The sequence below is a fragment of the Oncorhynchus mykiss genome, chromosome 13, assembly GCF_057628025.1.
Source record: "Oncorhynchus mykiss isolate SJ-2025 chromosome 13, ASM5762802v1, whole genome shotgun sequence".
Lineage (NCBI taxonomy): Eukaryota > Metazoa > Chordata > Actinopteri > Salmoniformes > Salmonidae > Oncorhynchus > Oncorhynchus mykiss.
In genome coordinates, this window is record NC_143034.1 from 72,838,420 (window position 1) to 72,856,122 (window position 17,703).

The 17,703-nt window shown below is 42.6% G+C and overlaps 2 protein-coding genes across 3 annotated transcripts in view; one reads left to right on the forward strand and one right to left on the reverse strand.

Moving 5' to 3' along the window:
• Window positions 1–17,703, forward strand: part of LOC110513420 (uncharacterized) — a 199,117-nt gene that overhangs the window by 101,129 nt on the left and 80,285 nt on the right. The window lies entirely within an intron of this gene.
• LOC110513423 (uncharacterized) lies at window positions 44–9,650 on the reverse strand. 2 transcript variants are annotated; one of them, XM_036939293.2, is made up of 3 exons: window positions 9,134–9,650; window positions 2,103–2,280; window positions 44–1,718 (listed from the first exon to the last, which is right to left on the reverse strand). In XM_036939293.2, the coding sequence occupies exons 1-3, from the start codon at window positions 9,140–9,142 to the stop codon at window positions 448–450; spliced, it is 1,458 nt and encodes a 485-aa protein (XP_036795188.2). In that variant the 5' UTR covers window positions 9,143–9,650; the 3' UTR covers window positions 44–447. The 2 variants fall into 2 exon arrangements, with proteins under 2 accessions (XP_036795188.2, XP_090053674.1); XM_090197548.1 differs by lacking the exon at window positions 9,134–9,650 and having other exon boundaries at window positions 2,103–2,322.

Here is a 17,703-nt window from a genome sequence, read left to right on the forward strand (position 1 = left end):
TTTAGAGGCTTCATAACAAAGGGGGTGAATACATAAGCACACACCACTTTTGTTTAATTTATTAGATTTTTTTTAAACAAGTAATATTTTTCATTTCACTTCACCAATTTGGACTATTTTGTGTATGCCCATTACATGAAATCCAAATAAAAATCAATTTAAATTACAGGTTGTAATACAACAAAATAGGAAAAATGCCAAAGGGCAGTGTATGAAAGAAGATACAATTATCAACATCCTCACAGGTTCACTATAACATTTCCTATGAGAACATTTATCCATTTAGATCAATGTGTGATATTACAAAGACACAGGGGAGACCTGATGCTAGATCAGAGCTGCATATTATGCTCCATAAAGGTTACCATGGTGATCAGACTAAATCAACTGTTTAAGAATGGGAGATGGATATGACTGTTCACTAGATATTTCCTACTGATCCTTTCTTTAGTGTACTGGAACCGGTGTCAGATAGGAGGGAGAGGAAATACGGCACGTTTTAGTTTTCTGGTGTTTTTTCAATTGCCCTAAATAAGCAAAGCTCTTCCTACATAGACACACATAGGGTTTCACTCCAGTGTGTGTTCGCTGGTGTGAATTTAGGGTCCCTGATTGACTGAAGCTCTTCCCACACTGATCACACCTATAAGGCTTCTCTCCTGTGTGTATGCGCTGGTGTATAGTAAGTTTTTCTGACACAGCAAAGCTCTTCCCACACTGATCACAGCTAAAAGGCTTCTCTCCTGTGTGTTGTCTCTGGTGTATATTCAGGTGTACTGATTGAGCAAAGCTCTTGCCACACTGAGCACATCTATAAGGTTTCTCTCCAGTGTGTGTTCGCTGGTGTGAATTTAGTGTCCCTGATTGACTGAAGCTCTTCCCACACTTAACACAGGTAAAAGGTTTCTCTCTAGTGTGTGTTCGATGGTGTCTAGTCAGGGAGGAAGCTATAGCAAAGCTCTTCCCACACCTATCACATCTAAAAGGCTTCTCTCCAGTGTGTGTTAGCTGGTGTGTATTCAGGGTGGAAGCTAGAGCAAAGCTCTTCCCACATAGACAGACATAAGGTCTCTCTCCAGTGTGTGTTCGATGGTGTCTAGTCAGGGAGGAAGCTAGAGCAAAGTTCTTCCCACACTGATCACAGCTATAAGGTTTCTCTCCTGTGTGTGTTCGCTGGTGTGAATTTAGGGGCCCTGATTGACTGAAGCCCTTCCCACACTGATCACAGATATAAGATTTCTCTCCTGTGTGTATGCACTGGTGTATAGTTAGGGCATCTGATACAGCATAGCTCTTCCCACATTGATCACAGCTATAAGGCTTCACTCCAGTGTGTGTTAGCTTGTGTATGTTTAGGGCTCCCAAATATGAAAAGTTTTTCCCACAATCAAGGCAGGGGTAAGGCTTCTCCCCTGTATGAATTCTCAGATGAGATTTTAAGGTGTTAGAAGCAGCGAAGCTCTTCCCACACTGTGAGCAGCAGTACGGTTTTTCTCCGGTGTGAATCCGCTGGTGAATAATGAAGTCACTCCGGTTTGTGAAACTCTTCCCACAGTCAGAGCAGCAGTGGTGAGGTTTCTTCCCTGTACGCCTCTGCTGATGTTTCTTGAGATGTTCTGATCTGGAAAGACACTTCGCTGTCTCGTCAGCAACATGTGGTTGAGGATCCCCAGAAGATAAGCACCTGCCACTGAGAGAACGACGGTTAGGGGTGTCCCCTGTGAAACAAAGACATTGAATAACTAGGTTTTGGAAACATGGGTCCATAAACAAGTGTGTTATTTAGCAGACGATGTTATCCAGAGTGATTTACAGGAGCAATTAGGGTTTAGTATCTTGCTCAAGGGCACAGACAGATTTTCTACCAAGTCGGCTCAGAGATCCAAACAAGCAACCTTTCAATTTGTGGCCCAACGCTCTTAAAACACAAGACTACCTGCCTCTGTTATCATCAATATACACCCAGTTTATTAGGTACCCTCCATTCATGAAATTCTATTGACAATTAACTAGCCCCTGAGCGTTTTACTGTTTATAAATCAATAAACAGAAGTTGCAGAAGCAGATTGTGGTCTCATCCACCCCCCCCCCATTGTTCTTACTTGATGAAATCAAATCTCCATCCTCGTGTCCTTCTCTCACAGTTCGACTCTGCCCTGTTGTTTTCCTGCAGTCGACCAGCCGCACAAACACCCTCTTCAGACCCAGCAGTAAGGCGCTACCAGGAGAGTTGTGACCAGGGGACTCCGGCAGGGTGGAGGGGGACGGACTAGCTCTGTCCTGGTGACCACAGGAAGTATTGTACATAGAATATCATTCGACCAAACATTTGATTAGTCTAAATCTCTGATTGGTGCATCCTTATAAATACCTCCTTTCTCCTGAAGTGTGTAACTGTTCACTACTTTCCACAAATGTACAGTTTTCAAATCACTTTGGGACATTTCTCAAATGGAAGTGGTATATTTTTTTACTAATGTAAAAACGTATAACACTTGTAATGCCTCCTGTCTTATGTTCAGAACCTTTGAGTATTCATTGGAGTTGAACAAGTTTTTCACCCCTGAGTTAATCTTGGGTAACCCAGAACTAATGTCTCACGAAATTGGTCAGCCGAGTTACTTCTGAGTTCATACGTGTTAGGATGAGAGCTTAACAGATAATGGAATGAAGACCCTTCCCTCTCCAAAAAGTCGGCGAACACCAACACCTGCAAAATCGTTATTCGTCATATTAACCAGAGGAAAAAGCAAAACACCTGAACTACTGCTGCTCATAGTGATGTAGTATTTAGAGCTAAATCCATCAATTATTTGGTTTTACCTTCCACCCTGAATTAAATGAATGTAAATGTATACAGTTATCCCCATGAACAATAGAGCCACGTCTCTTTGGTGCCTTTAACAGCCTGTTTCTAGTCTAAAGTGTTGCAGAGTTATGTATCCTATACATTTATATAATCAGGGTTTGGGGGGCATTAGCCCCTCCCCAAGCACCACTCCACTGGAATGGCCGTTGACAATTATCCAACACAGGGCTAGTCCACCATCCAGATCAGAGCTGTAAATACAATCAAGCCTGTCTAATGGCAGAGTTGTTAGTTTGGCACTGTTGATAAGCACAGATTTGGCATGACCCTCTCCTTAGGACCATCTGGCAGAACAGCCAGAATATGTTCTATAAGTTAAGACAGGAGGAGGTGCCAGACACGTGCCAGAACCAACCCTATGAACTATGACTATGTTATGTGTCTGTAACCAGTCTATAAGAGATGTAGTGGTACTGCCCTGAGGGAGATACCTTCAGAACAGTACTTTATGCTTCCTAAGTTTGACTTTGACCTCTAGAGCATGCTGATAATAAACAATGATTCATTTAAGATTGACTTAGAGTGTACACTACATGACCATAGGTATTTGGACACTTGCTCGTCGAACATCTCATTCCAAAATCATGAGCATTAATATGGAGTTGGTCTCCCCTTTGCTGCTATACAGCCTCCACTTCCGGGAAGTCTTTCCACTAGATGTTGGAACATTGCTGCGGGGACTTGCTTCAATTCAGCCACAAGTGCATTAGTGAGGTTGGGCACTGATGAAGGGCAATTAGGCCTGGCTTGCGGTCTGCGTTCCAATTCATCCCAAAGGTGTTCGATGGGGTTGAGGTCAGGAGTATCTGTGCAGGCCAGTCAAGTTCTTCCACACCAATCTCAACAAACTATTTCTGTATGGACCTGGCTTTGTGCACGGGGCATTGTCATGCTGAAACAGGAAAGGGCGTTCCCCAAACTTAACAAAGTTGGAAGCACAGAATCGTCTAAAATGTGGAACTAAGGGACCTAGCCCGAACCATGAAAAACATCCCCAGACAAGTATTCCTCCTCCACCAAAACTTTACAGTTGGCACTATGCATTGGAGCAGGTAGCTTTTCCTGGCATCTGCCAAACCCAGATTTGTCATTCGGGCGGTGAGCCTTACACCACTCCAGCCGACGCTTGGCATTGCACATAGTGACCTTAGGCTTGTGTGCGGCTGCTCAGCTATGGAAAGCCATTTCATGAAACTCCAGACGAACAGTTATTGTGCTGACGCAACGTCTAGACTATGGAGTCTAGAGGCAGTTTGGAACTAGGTTGGGAGTGTGGCAACTGAGGACAGACAATTGTTATGCGCTACGCGCTTCAGTACTCGGTGGTCCCGTTCTGTGATCTTGTGTGGTTTACCACTTCTCAATTGAGCTGTTGTTGCTCCTAGACATTTCTACTTCACAATAACACCACTTACAGTTGACTGGTGAAATCGCTAGCAGGGCAGAAATTTGACATACTGACTTGTTGGAAAGGTGGCATCTTTGATGTTACCATGTTGAAAGTCACTGATCTCTTCAGTAAGGCCATTCTACTGCCAATGTGTGTCTATGGAGGTTGAATGGCTGTATGCTCAATTTTATACACCTGTCAGCAACGGGTGTGGCTGAAATAGCCAAATCCAATCATTTGAAGGGGTGTCCACATACTTATGAATGTACTGTATTTATAATCTGGACTAATATTAACAGATTTCTGAATTCCATTATGTTATTGTTGTGAATTATTAGATATTACGGCACTGTTGGAACTAGGAACACAATCAATTCACTCCACCCTCAATAAGATCTGATAAGTATGTGTATGGACCAATACAATTTGATTTGTTTTCTCAGCTAGTTTGAGTTGTGTCCTGTCTGACAGTGAAATATGGCTAGCGTTTACCGTAGCTTGGACTATGGAGTAGCTAGCTAGCGTTTACCATAGCTTGGTCTATGGAGTAGCTAGCTAGCGTTTACCATAGCTTGGACTATGGAGTAGCTAGCTAGCGTTTACCATAGCTTGGACTATGGAGTAGCTAGCTAGCGTTTACCATAGCTTGGACTATGGAGTAGCTAGCTAGCGTTTACCGCAGCTTGGACTATGGAGTAGCTAGCTAGCATATTTTGTTTTGAACTGATGTAGTTAATGTAGTTCAATGCTGTGGCGCTTCCAGGCAGCTGCTCGAGAGTAACGTGTTACAATGTTTGAGATGCTTGTTGGTGTTGTTTTTTCATTGTTTTGTGTCACACTGCATACTGTTCCTTGCTCTTTTAACGGATTAAGCATGGTTTTGACAACGATGAATTGTACAAACGTTGTTGAATACTCATCACATTTTCTACGGATTTACAAAAAATATGCACCTCCACTGGCACCACATATCCGACACAAACTTTAGTGCCTCGGGATAATGCGCGTAAGAAGCAGGGTGAGATGGACTATATTCTAACTGAATTATGTGACGTCACAAATACGCCCCAGGATGCCCCAAGGACCCCGAATGTGCTGGTTTGTAATTCAAGATCATTGATGAACAAAGTGGATGAATTTGATCTGCTTCTTCATTGCAGTAAATGCAGACATTGGATGTGTCACTTAAACTTGGGCCCACGAAAATATCCCAGATTAATCTCTTTTCATATACAACTATCAGCTGTTCAGAAATGACAGGTCCAGAGAGGAGGGGATGAGGCTATGTATGTGAACCACAGTATGCAGGCAAAGAGAAGAACTGACCCGGAGAAAGAGGAATTTGAGTGTATGTGGCTTCAGCTCCGTCCTAAACGACTCCCCAGCTCATTTTCAACTCTGTTCGTGGGACTACTCTACCATCCACCATGGGCAAATGAGAAAACACTTCGGTAGAACAGTGTATCTCATCAACACTGTCCATGTGATCAGGATGTCCTATACCTAAAGTGTCAAACCCATGTACAACGAGTGACTGGAGGCCCATCTCTCTAACGTCATGCCTTGGAAAAATCCTTCATTAAAAGAAAACTCAAGCCAACAGTTTTATATCTGAGAGCACTAATCAGTATGCCTACCTCCCAAACTCCAGCGATACTACCGCCCTTGTGAAAGCCACACACTCCAGGCTGACAACTACAGACTCCAAACATACCAACAAGGGTGAGGGTGTTACTTGCTGATATGTCCAAAGCCTTTGATCGAGTAGATCACACAAAGCTCCTGCAACATCTGTTTGACATTGACCTGTGTCCAAGGTTACTAGCCTGGCTCAGCAGCTACACCACAGGAAGAAGACAGAGGGTGATGGTTACTAGCCTGGCTCAGCAGCTACACCACAGGAAGAAGGCAGAGGGTGATGGTTACTAGCCTGGCTCCACAGCTACACCACAGGAAGAAGACAGAGGGTGATGGTTACTAGCCTGGCTCAGCAGCTACACCACAGGAAGAAGGCAGAGGGTGATGGTTACTAGCCTGGCTCAGCAGCTACACCACAGGAAGAAGACAGAGGGTGATGGTTACTAGCCTGGCTCAGCAGCTACACCACAGGAAGAAGGCAGAGGGTGATGGTTACTAGCCTGGCTCAGCAGCTACACCACAGGAAGAAGGCAGAGGGTGATGGTTACTAGCCTGGCTCAGCAGCTACACGACAGGAAGAAGGCAGAGGGTGATTTTTACTAGCCTGGCTCCACAGCGACACCACAGGTAGCTGATAGCAGTGGGTATAAGAGTGGGGGGGGGGACAAAAAAGCAATTTCAGAATGTGGGGGGGGGGTCATGTCACCCCGCCCCCAGTGAAAGTTGCGCTCCTGATTGTTTGTATATTTTAGTTGTCACTGTAGTAGACTAAGCATAGGTGATTAGAAAAAATATCAAGACTGTTTCAAGGACAGCTTTTTTCCATCTACGTAACATCGCACAAAATCTGAAACTTTCTGTCCAAAAATGATGCAGAAAAATGTATCCATGCTTTTGTCACTTCTAGATTAGACTACTGCAATGCTCTACTTTCCGGCTACCCGGATAAAGCACTAAATAAACTTCAGTTAGAGCTAAACACGGCTGCTAGAATCCTGACTAGAACCAAAAGATGTAATTATATTACTCCAGTGCTAGCCTCCACACTGGCTTCCTATCAAAGCAAGGGCTGCTTCCTGCTAAGGCAAGGGCTGCTTCCTATCAAAGCAAGGGCTGCTTCCTGCTAAGGCAAGGGCTGCTTCCTGCTAAGGCAAGGGCTGCTTCCTGCTAAGGCAAGGGCTGCTTCCTGCTAAGGCAAGGGCTGCTTCCTGCTAAGGCAAGGGCTGCTTCCTGCTAAGGCAAGGGCTGCTTCCTGCTAAGGCAAGGGCTGCTTCCTGCTAAGGCAAGGGCTGCTTCCTGCTAAGGCAAGGGCTGCTTCCTGCTAAGGCAAGGGCTGCTTCCTGCTAAGGCAAGGGCTGCTTCCTGCTAAGGCAAGGGCTGCTTCCTGCTAAGGCAAGGGCTGCTTCCTGCTAAGGCAAGGGCTACTTCCTGTTAAGGCAAGGGCTGCTTCCTGCTAAGGCAAGGGCTGATTAAGGTTTTACTGCTAACCTACAAAGTATTACATGGGCTTGCTCCTATCCATCTTTCCGAATTCGTCCTGCCGTACATACCTACATGTACGCTCCGGTCACAAGACGCAGGCCTCCTTAGTGTCCCAAGAATTTCTAAGCAAACAGCTGGAGGCAGGGCTTTCTCCAAAAGAGCTCCATTTTTATGGAATGGTCTGCCTACCCATGTGAGAGACGCAGACTCGGTCATGACCTTTTTAAGTCTTTACTGAAGACTCATCTCTTCAGTGGGTCATATGATTGAGTGTAGTCTGGCCCAGGGGTGTGAAGGTGAACAGAAAGGAGCGACGAATCGCCCTTGCTGTCTCTGCCTGGCCAGTTCCCCTTTCCACTGGGATTCTCTGCCTCTAACCCTATTACCTGAGCCACTGGCTTACTGGTGTTCTTCCATGCCTTCCCTAGGAGGGGTGCGTCACTTGAGTGGATTGAGTCACTGATGTGATCTTCCTGTCCGGGTTGGCGCCCCCCTCGGGTTCGCGCTGTGGGGGAGATCTTCGTGGGCTATGCAAGGCCTTGTCTCAGAGTAGTAGGATGGTGGCGGAAGATAGCCATCTAGTGGTGTGGGGGCTGTGCTTTGGTAAAGTGGGTGGGGTTAAATCCTGCCTGTTTGGCCCTGTCTGGGGGTATCGTCGGATGGGGTCACAGTGTCTCCCGACCCCTCCTATCTCAGACTCCAGTATTTATGCTGCAACAGTATATGTGTCAGGGGGCTAAGAGTCAGTTTGTTAGATCTGGAGTATTTCTTCTGTTTTATCCCATGTGAATTTAAGTTCTCTCTGCCCTAAGACCATGCCTCAGGTCTCTCTCTCTCTCATTTACTCCTGAGGTGCTTGACCTGTTGCACCCGCTACAACCACTGTGATTATTATTATTTGTCCCTGCTGGTCATCTATAAACATTTGAACATCTTGGCCATGTACTGTTATAATCTCCACCTGGCACAGCCAGAAGAGGACTGGCCACCCCTCAGAGCCTGGTTCCTCTCTAGGTTTCTACCTAGGTTCCTGCCTTTGTAGAGAGTGTTTTCTAGCCACCGTGCTTCTACATCTGCATTAATTGCGGTTTGGGGTTTTAGGCTGGGTTTCTGTACAGCACTTTGTGACATCGGCTGATATAAAAAAGGCTTTATAAATACATTTGATTGAATGATTAGATTATGTTGAAATGGTGCTTGAATAGTGGAGGCAAGGGATGATTTCAAGGTTTTATTGCTAACCTACAAAGTATTACATGGGCTTGCTCCGATCCATCTTTCCGAATTCGTCCTGCCGTACATACCTACATGTACGCTCCGGTCACAAGACGCAGGCCTCCTTAGTGTCCCAATAATCAGCCCTTGTTTTCTTTGCGTTAACAATAATTCAATAGTTGTTGAGTAGTCTGAAAGCATCCGAAACATTCACTTGCTTGACCATTCTGTAGGTCATGTAACTGTTAGTTACATGCAACATATTTGGTTAACTTCACCGGAAAGACGTTGCACTCCGGTTTTATGATTACACAAAAAGGTGTGGCTGAATTTATTCTGCCACTGTCTACTTGTCACGGCTGTGTCAAGGCATATGAACGAACAGGTTAGAGCAAACAAAATATCCCAAGTTTTTAATTACCATCATAGTTTAATTTGTCCAGCTGTTCAAATGTAAATGGATGATCAAAGATGACGAAAATAGGCCTAGACATGTTATACACCACAGTAAGCATACTGTAAAATAAAACTAAACTTACCCGATCCATCGTTGAAGCTATTTTTTCTTCAACATTTCTTCAAATAAAAAAAACGTGACAGTAAATCTGTAGCTAGCCCCCACTATAGTTACTTTCTTTGTTACAGCGTTCAGATAAAGAACAGCTATACCAGAGCCATCAAACGTCCTTTTAAATATCAAAACTAGATTTAATTTGTGACAATAAAATGTCTGATGTAGGCTAACCTAACTTCAGAAAGATCCTGGATAAGATCTTACCTGATCTATTAAAGTCAGGAAAACGTTCAACACCCTATTCACCAAGAATCATGCTGTCTGTTATCGTCTAACTCTATACGAGTCTGTTGGAACAACGTCCTCTTCGGGAGTCCAGATAGTTTTAAATGTCTGAGGCCCAGTAAGTGTAGCCTATATAATACCAGACTGATTACCGCTGCGCTATCCGTGCAGCGAACCAGTAAAACCCAAAGTATGTTCAATCCGAAGTCTGCAGTTGTCATGCAGCACTTAACAGCAATGCAATCTCCGCAGTTGTCAATGTACTTATACTTCCGTTTCACCGAGCAGCCTCGAAGCAGTTGAGAAGGAAGTGGTCTTCTTCTTCTTTGGTATTATGGCGGTCCGCCATAAACAATTGTTATAGGTTCATACCTCCAGCAAGTGTATTGGCTGTGTATCAGTCTACTATTCTGTAGTATTAATTCATTGCACTTTGTGAAAAACCAACTAAACCTACACCCATTAAAACGTAATTATTCCACTACTTTGGCCCTCTGATTCAACACCAGGCCAGCAGCCTGGGAGGACAGGATAGTATCGTTCAAAACACATTATAACTCTGCAGTAAAATATTGTACACCCAAGTACTTCTCTACAGCTGCCATCACAACATCTATCCACTGTGTTTTACATTCTACACCTGCGGTACAGTTGACAACCATGGCTATGAACGCCCAAAAATTGTTGGTGTTTTTTCTTTTCTTTTTTGTGTCGCACTGCATACTGTTCCTTGCTCTTTTAACGGATTAATTAAGCATGGCTTTGACAACGATGAATTGTACAAACATTGTAGAATACTCATCACTGCTGGAAGGAAGTAGTCAAGAGACGACGTTTGTGTTTATACAGGAAGTACCGCCCCCACTTACCGTCAACCAATCATGTCAATGTTGAGCTAAACAGAGCTTCAGATCTCGCCAGCTTGTAGAATTATAACAATGCAATTAGTTACCTTTGGCTCGTTCAGCCATCCTAATGGGAAAAATAGGGTCAGCACAGGCTAAGGAGATCTTATACGTTTGTTCTATGAGATAATAGCAGTCAGTTAGTATTACCTTTATTAATAATGAAGCCTTTATGTGATGTAAATCCTTTTTTTATTGCATAATTGACATTAGCTAATAAAGATTGATGAACAAAACGAACAAGATCTACTAAACCTGTGTTTACAACAGTCCTTATTTTCAGCATTTATCCAAAACCATGCAAAACCGCCATTAATTTTCCCCATAGTCTTTGTCCAGCGAACCATGGCAAAATTAGTGCCTATAGAAAGGTGCCATTACTATTTCTCTCTATAGAGCCCCACAGTGGACGAGTCATAATACCCTTAAAACCAAATGGTCAAACTAGGAAATGGTTCCAATTGCTTTCCACCATTTCACTTTACCCATAGGGGATTTTCATAGATTTACCCTGGAGAGACATTTTGAGAATCATTTCAATCTCTCTCGGACAAGGTGACTTTTATCAATATAATCGTCTCTATTTACACTCATATTTCGCAAACGCTAATTAGGATAAAAGTAGACGTCATGCAAAACTACAAACCCTTAAAAGCTCCTGCACATCATCTCCAGCTGACACCTTTGCTAACCTTTGCTAGCTATTGTCATTTCAAATCTTGCCCATGACAGGTCACAGAATTGTCCATTTTAAAAAGGTCATTGATTGCAAGATATTAGCTGTTGTCCCTTAGTCTTTTAATGAATGCATAACGGTAAACCTAGACACTTGCCTCTTATAGTATTCTGAGGGGTGACTCATGGCTTGCTACCTTGGTTAGATTCATTGATACAATTATGGGCTTGTAGCATTAACATCATATTGGAGTCAGAGTCAAAATGTTCTTCACATTCTTCTGGCAACAGTCCATACTTGATCCCTTACTCTTTTTAATTTGCTTCAATGATCTTCTCCTTTTCCTAATGTGTATTTTGGTCCTGTTTCATCCAACTGACAACACATTACATTATCAAAGTATTTTTGTCTATTTTATGTTTCTGTCTGAACATATTTTTCACTCATACAGTCTTCTGACGTTGACAACAGAGTCCTCTGAGGCGTGGGGTGGGGGTCCGGTCAGGGGTTCTCCCCGCCCGAGGCCTGGACACTTTTTTGAAAGGTAATTTATGACGTTTCAGAATCAATTGTCAAACAAAGTTTAAATGTATAATTTTGTTTTAAAAGCTATGACAGCTCATTTTGATATGTATACTAGAGGTCAAATATCAACTTTCTGTCAATCTGAACATTCTGAAGATGTGTCTGATGGACAGCTATGAATCTAATATTCCCAATGATATATGATTAAAGGGTAAACATGAGTAATAACCTGATGTACTGTATGCTGACGTTGTCATAGGGGTTTTACCCTATGGGAAAACTGAAAGGGATGGAGGGATGAATAGAAATAGTGATAAACACACAGAAAGGTACCATTGCTGCTGTGATAGAATACATGTTCAACTCCAGGGACATGGCCCTTCAAAAAAACCCTATGAGACATGTTCAACCCGAGGTGAGCCCCACCGAGCACCCTGGCTCATTGACTATAAGGCCTGCAGATTCATTCAGATTATTTGTTGATCAATGTGTGTGTATGAATGTATATGTGTGTACATTTTAAGAATTCCATTATTTTACTTTTGTATTTGTGAGTATTGTTGTATTTTGTTAGATATAACTGCACTGTTGGAGCTAGGAACACTAGCATTTAGTTAGATACTACTGCACTGTTGGAGCTAGGAACACAAGCATTTCTACACACGCAATAACATCTGCTAAACATGTGTATGTGACAAAGACAAGAGTGTGTGTTTGTGTGAGTACAGGTGCATAGGTTTGTGTGTGAGTACAGGTGCATAGGTTTGTGTGTGAGTACAGGTGCATAGGTTTGTGTGTGAGTACAGGTGCATAGGTTTGTGTGTGAGTACAGGTGCATAGGTTTGTGTGTGAGTACAGGTGCATAGGTTTGTGTGTGAGTACAGGTGCATAGGTTTGTGTGTGAGTACATGTGCATAGGTTTGTGTGTGAGTACATGTGCATAGGTTTGTGTGTGAGTGCAGGTGCATAGGTTTGTGTGTGAGTACAGGTGCATAGGTTTGTGTGTGAGTACAGGTGCATAGGTTTGTGTGTGAGTACAGGTGCATAGGTTTGTGTGTGAGTACAGGTGCATAGGTTTGTGTGTGAGTACAGGTGTATAGGTTTGTGTGTGAGTACAGGTGCATAGGTTTGTGTGTGAGTACAGGTGCATAGGTTTGTGTGTTAGTACAGGTGCATAGGTTTGTAATTGGTGGAGGGTGGTATGTGCATTAACATTGGCAAAGTAACACATAAAACATTGGTTTAGGTGTTATTACATTATTATTATTTAGGTGTTATTACATTATTCACATTATTCAAGTTGTAACTCACCTGATAATGTAACTTATTACATTAAATGGAGTAATTTATTACTACAATTCAACATGTTATCATATTAACCAACAAGACATTACATTTACCAGTTTTATTACATAAATCTAAAAGTTATTATATTAACCATTGTTACAAGAGACAGTATGCATAGTTATTACCTGGACCTCATGGATATTATTATCCAATGTATTATTGATCATTTTAAAAGGAGCATTTTAATCAATTTAGATATTATTATAAAAATATAAAGTCATAACATCTTGTTCAGAAGATAATGGATTGAATGTATTGATCAATTGAATACATGAACATACACCTATTGTTGAAACATTATTCTACATAATGTCATTTAATAATAGTATCATGAGTATATGAAAGAAGATAATTATCACCCCCCCCTCCAACACACAGGTTCACTATAACATTTTCTATGATAACATTTATCCATTTAGATCAATGTGTGATATTACATAGACACAGCATAAGTCTTCCCACACTTATCACAGCTATAAGGCTTCTCCTGTGTGTCTCCTGTGTGTGTCAGGTGGCCTGACTGATTGAAGCTCTTCCCACACTGATCACAGCTATAAGGCTTCACTCCAGTGTGTAAGCAAAGCTTTTCCCACAATCAAGGCAAGGCCTCTCCCCTGTTTGAATTCTCAGATGCAATTTTAAGGTTTGAGAAGCAGGGAAACTCTTCCCACACTCTGAGCATCTGTAAGGCTTCTCTCCTGTACGGATTCTTTGTTGTACTTTAAGACTTCCTGGACAGGTGAAACTCTCCCAGACTGAGAGCAGCAGTACGATTTCTCTCGGGTGTGAATACGCTGGTGAATAATGACGCCACTCTGGCTTGTGAAACTCTTCCCACAGTCAGAGCAGCAGTGGTGAGGTTTCTTCCCTATACGTCTCTGCTGGTGTTTCTTGAGGTGTTCTGATCTGGAGACACTCTTCTCTGTCTCGTCAACAACATGATGTGGTTGAAGCGCCCTAGATGATAAGCCCCTCCCACTGAGAGCGCGACGGTTAGGAGAGTCCCCTGTGAAACAAAGACATTGAATAGATGTGGGTCCATAAACAAATACGATAACACGTTTTTTAACTGTTTTGTTATTTAGCAGAAGCTCTTATTCAGAGCTACTTACAGGAGCAATTAGGGTTATTAAGTACCTTGCTCAAGGTGCACAGACAGATTTTTCACCTAGTCGGCTCAAAGATTCGAACCAGCAACCTTTCGATTAGTGGCCCAACGCTCTTAACCACTAGACTACCTGCCACCCTTATCAATCTACACTCAGTGGCCAGTTTATTAGGTAAACAGATGGTTTAACAGATGGTAGAACAAGGAGAAGATCCGTAACGAGGAGCTCTTTCATGATACGGGCTGAATGTCCCCTTCCAACGTGTGAGAGATGGTAACACCTGCGAAATCATGACTTGTTCAAATAACCAGTGATGAAAAACCTAAACACCAGAACTACTGCTGCTAGTTATCCCACTTGGAGAATGTTGAGAAAAATGTCAGTCTCATAGTTTCAGTATCCTTATACAGTACATACATAGAAGAAACCATCAGATATGGGGGTATTGTGGCATGTAGCAGAAGCCTACAGTAAAAAGGTATTGGTGTAGCCTGGTGCAATTTCTGCCCCATGTAACATTGCTCAAGATTCACTTGTCAATGTGACTTGTTACTGTAACAGCATCTTCATCTAAATTCATCAGTTTACAGTGTTTTCAATCTCAAGGCCATCAGACTGCTAAACAGCAATCACTAACTCCGAGAGGCTGCTGCCTACATTGAGACCCAATCACTAGTCACTTTAAACAATGCCACTTTAATAAATGTTTACATATCTTACATTACTCCTATCACATGTGTATACTGTATTTTATACCATCTATTGCACCTTACCTATGCCGCTCGGCCATTGCTCATCTATATATTTATATGTACATATTCTCATTCACCCCTTTAGAATTGTGTGTGTTAGGTAGTTGTTGGGGAATTGTTAGATTACTTGTTAGATGTTACTGCACTGTCAGAACTAGAAGCACAAGCATTTCTCTACACTCGCATTAACATCTGCAACCATGTGTATGTGACCAATAAAATTGGATTTTTAGTGGAGAGAGGAAGAGAGGAAAGTGGAGAGAGGAAGAGAGGAAAGTGGAGAGAGAGGAAGAGAGGAAAGTGGAGAGAGAGGAAGAGAGGAAAGTGGAGAGAGAGGAAGAGAGGAAAGTGGAGAGAGAGGAAAGTGGAGAGAGGTGAAAACAACACACTGGAGACGATAAATTATTTTAACTACAAAAACAATTAACGTTAATAAATGGGATTATAGATATACAGATGGTAGCAAGCAAGGTTAGCTAAACAGGTGAGTGGGTCCAGCATTTGATACACGGGATTGGAAATAATCATAAAACGAATGACTGTGGTGTTTGTTTTGAAGCCAGAAAGACATCCACTAAAAAAAAATCTAAATTTGTCAATGTGGGGTCAGGGGGAAAATGGGAGTCCCTAGAGAAAGTACAAGATGGGTGTCAGGGATGGAGCGGCAGTATTATCATAAGGAGATGTGTACTTGGAAAATGGAGGAGGAATGGAGGGAAAAAGAGAGGGAGAAAGAGGTCTAAGAGAGTGAGGGAAGAGGGTGAGCTCGAGTTGGATAAAAATGGTGGGGAAAAAGAGGGAGAAGAGGTCTAAGAGAGTGAGGGAAGAGGGTGAGCTCGAGTCAGATAAAAATGGTGGGGGGAAAAGGGAGATGGTTTGTCAAAGAAGAATGGTAGAAAGTGTAAGCAGAGGGAGCTGAAGACAGAAGAAATGGAAGTGAATGAGGGTGAAGTATCGGAAGTGGAAGGTGCAGTAAAGTTATCGGAGACCGAGGATGAGGAAGAGTCTGACAGTAGGAGTGAAGTTTATGGAAAAAGTGGACTCTTGCCTTTTGGCTGATCCATTTGTGGTTTCACAGTGGGTGAAAAAAGAGTTGGGTCATGTGGAATCGGAGGGGGTAACTAGAAGTTGTCTAGTGATAATTGTTTGTACTTCTGTTGGGCAGAAAGGTGTTCCTATGTGGCAGCAGTGTGTAGTAGGGAGGGTCCAAGGTGTTCCTATGTGGCAGCAGTGTGTAGGAGGGAGGGTCCGAGGTGTTCCTATGTGGCAGTAGTGTGTAGGAGGGAGGTTCCAAGGTGTTCCTATGTGGCAGTAGTGTGTAGGAGGGAGGGTCCAAGGTGTTCCTATGTGGCAGCAGTGTGTAGTAGGGAGGGTCCAAGGTGTTCCTATGTGGCAGCAGTGTGTAGTAGGGAGGGTCCAAGGTGTTCCTATGTGGCAGCAGTGTGTAGTAGGGAGGGTCCAAGGTGTGAGAAGTGTGCAGAAGGGCATGAGACAAAGGAATGTGTAGCATTGGGGAAAGTAGTGGAATGTGTTAATTGTAGGGGTGCCCATGGAGCTGGGGATCAGAAATGTCCTGTGTGAGAGAGGCAGGTTGAGGTTTCCAGGGTTAGAGTAGAGCAGAAGTTGTCATATGTTGAGGCAGTGAAGAAAGTAGAGGAAGATGGGTTAAGGGGGAGGAGTGGTGAGAGTAGAGATATACCAGTACAGAGGGATAGGCCAAAAAGTGAACTACTCTACAGTGATAGGTGTTTTCAATCACATAACATGTGACACACACATTTAATTGCACCACCAACCAACCCTACCATTTATATATATATATATATATATATATATATATTTGACATCTTAAAACATCTATTAACTATTAACTCTTCTGCAGTAAAATCTTGTACACCCAGGTACTTTTCAGCAGCTGCCCCTACTTTTCAGCAGCTGCCCCTACACTCATTAAAAACACACGACCCCATGTCAGTTCATGCAAGAGGTCTGATAGGTTGGAGGACGTCCTCCAGAAGTTGTCATAATTACTGTGTAAGTCTATGGATGGGGGTGAGAACCATGAGCCTCCTAGGTTTTGTATTGAAGTCATTGTACCCAGAGGAGGACGGAAGCTAGCTGTCTTCCAGCTACACCATGGTGCTACCCTACAGAGTGCTGATGAGGCTACTGTAGACCTTCATTGCAAAATAGTATGTTTTAATACATTACTTGGTAACATGATTATATTTAGTATAGTTTTTTATCTAAAAAGGATAACTTAAAATGTTTTTTATTTTTTTTCTTCTGAAAAGTCACTGAGGATGATGCTTCTCTCCCCCCCCACACCAGTCAGTCACCCACATAATCCCCTCCTTACTAATACCTAACGAGCTTGCAAAGTTACAAATCACATAGTCAGATAACAGCTGGCTAATTACATTGATATGCTTTGGAATGTCTAGCCAGTGTATCAGGAAAGATAGCAAGATTTTGGTTTAGATATACAAATGTAGTTCGTTAGGTACCTCAGATTGTCCTCTTTTCTGCTGTGCTGATGTTAGCTGACTGGATGCCTTCATCTTTGAGATGAAAGAGAGGAAAAAAATAATTTGATAGAATAGAATCACTTTTCAACGTTCACCCGACATGGCAACCCAAAGAGTTGAGAATTCAGTTCTGTTTCAAAATCCTCTAGTTGAAAGTGATGGCTACAAACATACATTTTTCTCACATCAACTGGATACACCTTCACAGGGCGGTTCTCCAAGTCCTGAAATCGCTATGAATTCTGGATATTGTGATTTGCTTACAACCCCAAAAATGTAGCTAGCCAGTTCATATTTGCATGTAGTGAGGAATTAACATTTTTATGACTTGATATATTCATAACATATTAATGGACATACACTGAGTGGACAAAACATTAGGATCACCTGCTCTTTCCATTACATAGACTGAACAGGTGAATCCAAGTGAAAGATGTGATCACTTATTGATGTCACTTGTTAAAGCCA